Source organism: Rhinopithecus bieti, unplaced genomic scaffold (genome assembly GCF_001698545.2).
Source record: "Rhinopithecus bieti isolate Rb0 unplaced genomic scaffold, ASM169854v2 scaffold_21542, whole genome shotgun sequence".
In the NCBI taxonomy this organism is placed as follows: Eukaryota; Metazoa; Chordata; class Mammalia; order Primates; family Cercopithecidae; genus Rhinopithecus; species Rhinopithecus bieti.
Window position 1 is genome coordinate 551314 of NW_016810483.1, and position 9165 is coordinate 560478.

The 9165-nt window shown below is 37.2% G+C and overlaps 1 protein-coding gene across 1 annotated transcript in view; it reads left to right on the top strand.

Moving 5' to 3' along the window:
* SHQ1 (SHQ1, H/ACA ribonucleoprotein assembly factor) overlaps nt 1-9165 on the top strand; it is a 108221-nt gene that overhangs the window by 38368 nt on the left and 60688 nt on the right. Inside the window, 1 exon segment of the mRNA XM_017892153.1 lies at nt 694-817. Coding sequence (XP_017747642.1) covers nt 694-817 — 124 coding nt within the window.

The following is a 9165-nucleotide window of genomic DNA, read 5'->3' on the forward strand; positions in this document are numbered from 1 at the left end:
TTTTTTTTTTTTTGTGATGGAGTCTGGCTATATTGTCCAGGCTGGAGTGCAGTAGTGCAATCTTGACTCACTGCAGCCTCTGCTTCCCAGGTTTGAGCAACTCTCTGCTTCAGCCTCCTGAGTAGCTGGGATTACAGGTGCCTGTCACCGCACCTGGCTAATTTTTGTATTTTTAGTAGAGACGGGATTTCGCCCTGTTGGCCAGGCAGGTTTCGAACTCCTGACCTCAGGTGATCCGCCCGCCTTGGCGTCCCAAAGTGCTTTACAGGCATCAGCCACCATGCCCGGTGAGTTCTACATTTTTGATGTGTGCCATCTTGAATAGCCCTAGATGACAAAAACATGAAATGTAAATTATTTTAAAATATCCTTTATGTGTATCTGTATTTTGTTAATGCCATGTGTTTTAGATTCTTATTTGCAAGAATCTAAAATACTTAGGACTTTAAAAAGCTTTCTTGTGACATTTGTGATGTATTGATAGTGTGAGAAATTAGAAAAACTAAGATTCTATGTTTTATTTTAAGGTATACGAAAATAATCTTATTTCATGGTTTTATGTTTCTCTTCTACTTGGCATCACAATGATCCGAACTTACAGCTTTTAAATGAGAAAAGCTTCCTATTTCATTGTGTGCTTTTGTTTGTGTAATATTTTATGGAAATGACTGCTATTAAAATGACACTTCACAGACTCGGACTAATGTTCAAGATATCATGGTGGCTTTTGGAAGAAGGGTGCTGTGTTACCCACTCTATCGCCATTTCAAGCTGGTGATGAAGGCCTACAGGGACACTATAAAGATATTGCAACTAGGTAAGATATTATTGCGCTTGCAAATTTGGGAGGGAAAAAGTTGTAAGTTTTTAATCTGTGAAGATACAATTATTTTGTTTTTTTTTCTGTATATAAATAAGTAATGAAAAATGAATCCAACCACTTTTAAAGTATAAAATTCCTGTGTATAACATATATGTAGATAAGTAATTGCATAGAGGCGTAATAAAAACTCTTTTCAGAGAGGAGTAAGGAAGGTAAACAAATAAGGCACACATAGTGTTGCAAACCATTTTACATTATAATAGCTTGCATGGTTCAGTATTTCTTGACTGCCTGTAATCTTCTAGGCTCTATGGTGGGGCTGTGGGTCTAATAATGAAGGTAGAAAAGTTCCCTGCTCTGTTGAAGTTGACAGTTTTGTCAGACAGATGATGAGTAAGTAAGCAGTTCCAAAGAGAGAGTGAAAAGTACTCTGCTGGGAGAAGTCCAGGGATCATTTAGGAGGGGACAAATAACCTAGATTAGGCATCTCAAGAAAGATTTTCCAACAAAAAGTACAGCGACTCTGAGCACTTTTGACTTGCTAAATTCAACCTGAAAAGACAAACACTTGGCTAGCTTTAAGGATGTGGAAAATTCTGGGTTCTGAAACAAATTCCAAAGTGCCCATAATATTATCATTAGAATAAGTATATAATTTCCAGGGTAATGACTTTGAAGGGGGCACCATCCATTTGTGTGTATTAGTTCTGGCACATTTATTTAAAAGTCACTCTTAGTACTTTATGGTCATTTCTTATATTCTCCCCCTGGGGAGACTCATCATTCCTTTGCCCTTAGATAAAAGTGTTTCTGGGAACTTGGTTTTCAGACTTGAGAATAAGAAGGGGAAAGAAAGGAAGTTCTTCCCTCTACCTCCAGGTGACTTCACTGACCTAAAGAAGAGAATCACATCTCAAATGTTTTGTCCTACCTGGAGGTGTACTTTGCCTTCTGTGTAACCTGTGGTCTTCTTGCCCTAGTGGCGGGGATGGGGGAGGAAAATCATGTTTGAAGTAGATTAGTTTAAAGTAGACAATAATTGTAAAAATGAATCATGGTTAGATGAAAGATGCCTTTTTATTCATCCAGTTGGTTTAGACTAGCCATATTTTATTTTGAAGGATTGTTGATTATAGGATAAAAGAGCTATCATTGAGAAATCTATCTTCTTTAACTTAGCAGTGGGAAACAAACTGCTCTGTTTTTTCACGTGTTATTTCTTCTTGCCTTCCATCCAAGATATTTTTTGAATTGCTAAAAGTACCTTGGAAAATCAATCTACTATAAATGACTGTGTGAGCCTCAGTTACACGTCACCATTCATTTCTTTTTTAAGGCCTGCTAGATTATCTGGGCATTATTCATGGACTTAACCAGTGAGAATGCAGCCTGTTATATCATGGCTTCCAGATGGAGAATTGGCAAAACCTCCACATGCCCATTTGCACACACACTCACGCACTCACACACTCACTCTGCCTCTCTCACTCTCACTCACATATACAAACTATTGCTTGTTACTTTTTATTCTGGGAAGTAATCTAGTTCTTTTGACTTTTATTGGCAAAGTAATCAGTTCTGTGATTGCATAACCAAAAATAAGTTCGATTGCCTTGACTTACACAGGAATCAATTACCCAAACCGTTTTAGTAGGCCAGGACTGAAAATGAGACTCAACTTTTGTTCATTATCACTATGACAAGAAGTAGTTTTATCAGCTGTGTTATGATAGCAACATAAAACTTGAAGTAACACACTGGAGGCCACTGCTAAAAATGAACCTGAACCCTCTATGTACCATGTACAGTGTGTTCTGTGAGTAATTTGGGTTGTGGCTAGTTAGTGCTAAAACTGAGGGCTGGGTTGTCTAGAATTTGTGCCAGAAGCTGTGGAGATGACATGCTCTGGATGAGAATTGTCACCTGTCTTTGTACAGGTGGATGGCACAAGGATGCCATTCTCGCCCCTGAAGAGGCTCATTTGTTTGAACACCCCATAATTTAAATAAAGGTAGCTCTGGTTTGGCATTTAGTGTTTTCCAAGAATGAATTCATGCCTACTTATAATTCAAAATGCAGTCACAGTGTTCACACTTTTTATTATAAAGGTCAGTATAGTATTCCATAGTTGAAAGTAATGAATAACCCTGGCTCCAAAGAAGGATTGATCTTAAATGGAATGAGCTTTCACAACCAATGTAGGAGTGCTTCAGAAACTACAGAATATGTCATTATAACTGATTGACTAAGATCTGAGTTTTCAAATGTCATTATAACTGATTGACTAAGATCTGAGTTTTCAAAGAGCCAGGAATTGGCTTCGTGGGACTTCACAAGTAGCCTTTACAAGGATTCTTTACTAGGCCTTTGGCTCTTTTCAGGTTTGCATTTCTTTTCATTCCATCCCCTCCTCCAGAAGACTGTATGTTTATCTCTGGAGATTGCTGTTCTGTTTAATCCAAACTCCTTAAGGGCAGGAAGTCCTGCTTTGGCCCTTAAGTACTGTTTTAGTGCTTAACAAAGGACCTTGCTCTCTGGATCAGTCATCTTGGGGCAAATGGCTCCTTTTTTTCCTCTGTCTCTGTCTCTTCAACTTTTATTGCCTCTTTGTTCCTTTCTTTTTGGAAGAATGGGTAAAATTTTTCGTGGATGCATCACTTAGCTACTGTTAGTCAATTAAAAATAAAAGAGAAAAAGCAGATTTTCTCATATGTCTTCAGAAGAGTTATTCTTTTTTTTTCTTTTTTCCCTTGAGACATAATCTTGCTCTGTTGCCCAAGGCTGGAGGGCAGTGGCGGATCTTGACTCACTGCAACCTCCACCTCTTAGGTTCAAGAAATTCTCATGCCTCAGCCTCCCAAGTAGCTGGGATTACAGACATGCACCACCATGCCTGGCTAGTATTTGTATGTTTAGTAGAGACGGGCTTTTGCCATGTTGACCAGGCTGGTCTGGAACTACTGGCCTCAAGTGATCTGCCTGCCTTGGCTTCCCACAGTGCCGGGATTACAGGTGTGAGCCACTGCACCTGGCCCACTCAGAAGAGTTATTCATTTTAGAAGTGACAAGTTGTAGTTTAATACTTGATCATACATTATTTATGTAATTTAGTGAGTGCATTGTCTACATCTTATTAATGTATAGAAGGTATTCCTTACTTTATTTCCATTAGAAGGGTAGGATGGGATGGGGTGGAAGAGAAACACCAACTTAATTTTTGCTTCCAGTTCTCCCTTTGAACTCATTCTGTGGGTTCTTTTTTTTTCCTTCTTCTTGGATGGAATATATATCCTATATATATCATATCATATATTTGTCTCCTATAATATATATCCTATAACTTTTTCTTTCACTTTAGATTTTTAAAAAGTTCTTTTACCACTTCTAGTCACAAGAGGAGTCTAATTTCAGCACTTAAAATGTCCACTTTGAACTTCATTACAAAAGGAAATCTTCCCTTCCCCAGCTGGGACCTGCCTGAGGGTAGGTGACCAGCAGCAGGGAGGAGGACCCCTTTCACTTTGACAGGACATACTGCTTACCTCCACTCGGCCACCACATGCTGCTCTGTCCTGCTTCTTAATGGAAGCCAGACACCAATCTTTGTACTCTACAGTTGATGTCTACAGTTAAAATTTCCAGGGTAAGCAGGTTGTACTCTCTTAGGGCCTCTTAAAACCCCATTTCTCTTGGTTTGAGGTAACAGAAAAGCACCTCCTTCCCGCACCCATAGAGTGTGGTAAGAAACTGCACAGCACTCCACCACCTTTATCCATGGAGATTTTTTCTGGACCTCTTTACTCTTAAGCTCCTGAAGGTGAATATTTGGCGAATGAATTACAAATCATTTTTAGTTTCTGTCTCTACAAGTTCAGCATAAAGAGGTTAGTATCTCTTTAAAATATAGGGATACTTGATACCAGTTATTTTCTTTGTGAGCCTCATTAGAAAAGAGTCAGAAAGAGTTCTGTCCTGATGTGTTAATAATACGTACAGGTGGATGGCACAGGGATGCCATTATTGCCACTGAAGAGGCTCGTTTGTTTGGACACCCCATAATTTAAATAGAAGTAGCTCTGGTTTGGCTAGTTTGTTAATAATAACCATAGCTGTGTGTGTTAGCTACTTTCTGTGTGCCAGCGCTAAGTTCAGTTCTTTAGATACCATATCTCATTTTGCTCACATTGCAATCCTGTGAAGCAGTCATTACTATCCCCATTTTGCAAATAGAAGACAGGCTCAAAGAAGTGAAGTCAGTGGCCCAGGGTCTTACAGCTAGTAGGTGGGAGAGCCTAGATTTGACTCCAGATCTGTGTAACTTAGAGTCTGTGTACTTATATATATTGAACTAGTTATAAATGAAATTATATGAAGCCTGGAATTTGCTTCAAAATAGTCCAGAGTGGGTTGTGGGAAAGTGGGTGGGGTGTAGCTGAAACAAGGTTGGCTACAAGTTGATTGCTGTCTGGGTGATGAGTATGTGGGATTCATGATACTGTGTTCCCTATTTTTGTACATGTTGTGATTTTCCTTTAGACAAAGTCTTTTTTTTTTCTTAAGTCTAGACTCTTCACCACCATACTACCATGTTTCAAATTTGAATTTATCTACCATTTTGTGGAAAACATGATTTCTCTTAATATCTGGACAATTGTCTAAAATTTTTTGGCTAACAAAAACATATACAGTTGTTCTATTTGCTATTTTGTTTTTAAGGTTAATAGAAACATACTTTTAATAACATGTGAAGTCTGATGAATAGTAGTTGCATAGCAGGTAGTAACCCAAGAAACAGCCTTCAGGAGTCTAGTTGTCACCAATTAAAACCTGGTATTACTTCAGATAATTAATAGCCCTTACATATCAGTTATTAATTGGGCTTAATAAACACATTTTCAGAGATTACTGCTTTACTAACCTCTTCTGTAGATAAAATAACACAATCAATGAGAAAGAAAAGAAGAGCTATGGCACCAAGCCCAGGGCTTATGACTGATCAGTTTTTTAAAAGAAAAATGGATGTTTAAAACATTGAGGTTTGGCAAGTGTATTGAACGAGCTCCGAGTTTGGAGGAGACCTTATTGGTGAATTTCTTTTTAATGTTTACATTTTATTTATTCCAGAGTCAGTATAGCAAATGACTTTTTAAAAAATTGAATTGTAGAGGAGATATTGCAAACTCGAAAACTAAAAGATGAAATCACTGCGATTTTCCAGTGTTGACAGTTATCTATATTTAATTTCTGTAAGTTCCCATTCTGGACATTTTAAAGAATTGTTAGGCCTTTTAATTTTTACTCTTTAAATACGTTGTATGAAACTATTTTGAGATTTATTCAACAAGTATTTGTTGAGAACCTGCCGTGTGAGGCTGCTGAGCTGGATTCTGAAGATATAATAGTTCTAATGGGGGCACAGGGCACAGAATTACACAACTACCAGGGTTTTTGAAAAATTGCGTTTGTATTAAGCAACTCAAAAGAGAAATATGGAAAGTGAAAATATAAGCCAGGGAAACTGACCTACATTTAAGTCATTGAAGACATGTAACTTCCTATTGTGGGAGCCTCTGCTTTATTTGACCTTTAATTCTCAGCTTCTACTAGTTTCCTAGCGCCCTCAAGTACTTGTTAATTGCTTGATGAGTTCGTCTATTCATTGATTTGTTCAACACATATTTTGAATGTATACCTACTCAGGAGCCAGTCCATGCAAAGCACCCTGTAAGTATAAAGAGCAATAGAAAAATAATTAAATGTGTGGGCTGTTTTGGGGGAGCCTGTTCACTAGCCAGGGAGCTAAGATGTCCCTCAATAACATAAAATATATAGTCAACTGTGGTAAGTGCCTTATAAGAAAGGTGGATTAAGGAGTTCAAAAAAGAGAGAGATGACACCTTTCGCTAGGGGTCAGGGAAATTCTCATAGAGGCTGTGAGATTTGAATTGGGACTTGAAGGATGGAGGGAATGTTGTAAACATTGTGAGTAAACTGTGAGGAGGTTCATGGGATAGTATAGTTTCTGCTATGAAAATGTGTTTGTTGGAATGAGATGATGGAAAATCCATATGCTATCTGATGCTGAGATTTGCTCTATATCCTCTAAAACTAGTTGATAGTTTCTTTCCTATCTGAGTTAACTGGTCACTGGAATTTACGTCTCTACTTTTCAAATATTGTTGCTTAAATTCCCTGCTCCTTACCCGGGAGATGGTAATACCTTGTGTTTTCTTCCTCCTATTCTAAATTGTTCTTGAACTTTTTTTTTCTGACTTAATTTCCCATACCAATTAATGTTTCTAAGAATAGAACAATCACAGTGCTCTCAGAAACTTCAGCATGAAATTAAAGTCAGCTACTGAAGTAGCATTTGTACCTGTTTTTGTTGACCATTTTACATACCAGCTAATCCAAGAAAAGAGAGAACTTCAGAGGACAGCAGGAGTTAACTCGTGGAAATCATGAACTGCTGCTGAATGTTTGAAAGGGAGAACTCTGGATTCTCCTTCTGTGAGGCAAAGTGAATTCCTTTTACTCTTGTTTCTTCCTTGGAGTACAAGTCTGTTTTCCCAGCCTCCTAAATTAGTACATTCTTCCCATTCATATGTATTATTTAACCTCAGAGCATTTGCAGGTTTAGAGCATCTGCAGGTTTATACTTATAACCCTTATAGAAGGGTATTGTGTATAAATATAAACATTAAAAGAAAGACTATCAAATTCTAGTCATCTCCATAGAATCCCTTTCCCCCTAATACTTCTAAATAATGTTAATCACTGAAAATGTTTAGATTGCTCTCATGGTAATTTCCAGGTTGCATTTGTATAAAACATTCTTGGTTCTCTTAAAATACACAGTAGAGGGAAGCATTTCCCATATGGCTTACAAATAATAAATTGCCTTTTAATTGCAACAAATGATGAATAGCTTGTGGTTATTTGACTTCAAAAATATCACTTAAAATATTTTAAAATGTTAGTATTCTTTGAAAATTGGAGTTATATAGAAATGCTTACTGATGGGTGATGGCTTCAAGTCGCCTGACCTCTTAAATATTACATACAATTTAAATCTACACTATATTTTCTGTATTATTTATTTTTGTTAATTTCAGCAGTTTCTGAGCTGAGCAGTGTAGAAATCCCTAGAACTTAGTTACATGGTTTGAATGTATGGCTTAAAAAAAACTTCTATAATTAGTGCCTCTTTAAATAAATTTAAAGTCAGTTTTGAGATTATTTTTATGGATCTGATTTTTTATGGAAGTAACTTTCTGTAAGAAAATAGCAGCAGAAAATTGTATGTATTTAAGACAACTCTGGGGGAACAAAGAGAAAACCTTCTATTTGACCCTAATGAATCAAGGTCCTATTATATATTAATACTGAGGCCTTGATGAAGTGAATTGAATAATACTTTATGTTTTACCTGGAATACATGTAAGAATTACAATTATGTACCACATAATGACTTTCAGTCCGTGATGGACCACATGTACAACAGTGGTCCCATAACATTGTAATACTGTGATTTTACTGTATATTTTCTTATTAATTTTTTTTTTGTTTTTCTTTGAATCAGAAAAGAGCTGGAATATACTGTATCTTTTCTATTTTTGGATATGTTTAGATACAAAAATACTTAGCACCGTGTTACAATTGCTTACAGCATTCAGGACAGTCATATGCTATACTGGTTTGCAGCCTAGGAGCAATAGGCTATACCATAGCCTAGGTGTGTAGTGGAGACTACTATCTAGGTTTGTGTAAGTACATTCTGTGATGTTCACATGGCAGAATCACCTAATGACACATTTCTCAGAACATAGCCAAATCATTAAGCAACACCTGATTATATATATATTTAGGTAATTTAGAGTTTCATTTCTTTTATTTTTTAGAGACAAGGTCTCACTCTGTCACCCAGCCTGGAGTACAGTATGGCATAATCATGGCTCACTGCAACTTCAAACTCCCAGGCTCAAGCTGTCCTCCTGCCTCAGCCTCCCAAAGTGCTGGTTTACAGATGTGAGCCACCATAGCCCAACTTAAAGTTTCTTTAAGTAAGAAGTTAGCGTTGGAAAATAACAAGTGGCAGACATTTATTTATTCAACAGACGTGAATCAAATCTATTCTCCATGCAAGGGAGTATAACAGAATTGGTGAAGAGTTACAAGATATTTATGACTTGGTCTTAGCTCTTAAGGAGTTTATTGTGTAATAGGAATGATAGGTCAAAAGATAAGGTACAAAATGTAAGTATTTATGATGAGAATACATGGACACAGGGGCAACAACACCCATTGGGGCCTTTCGGAGGGTGGGAGGGGGTGGGCGGGAG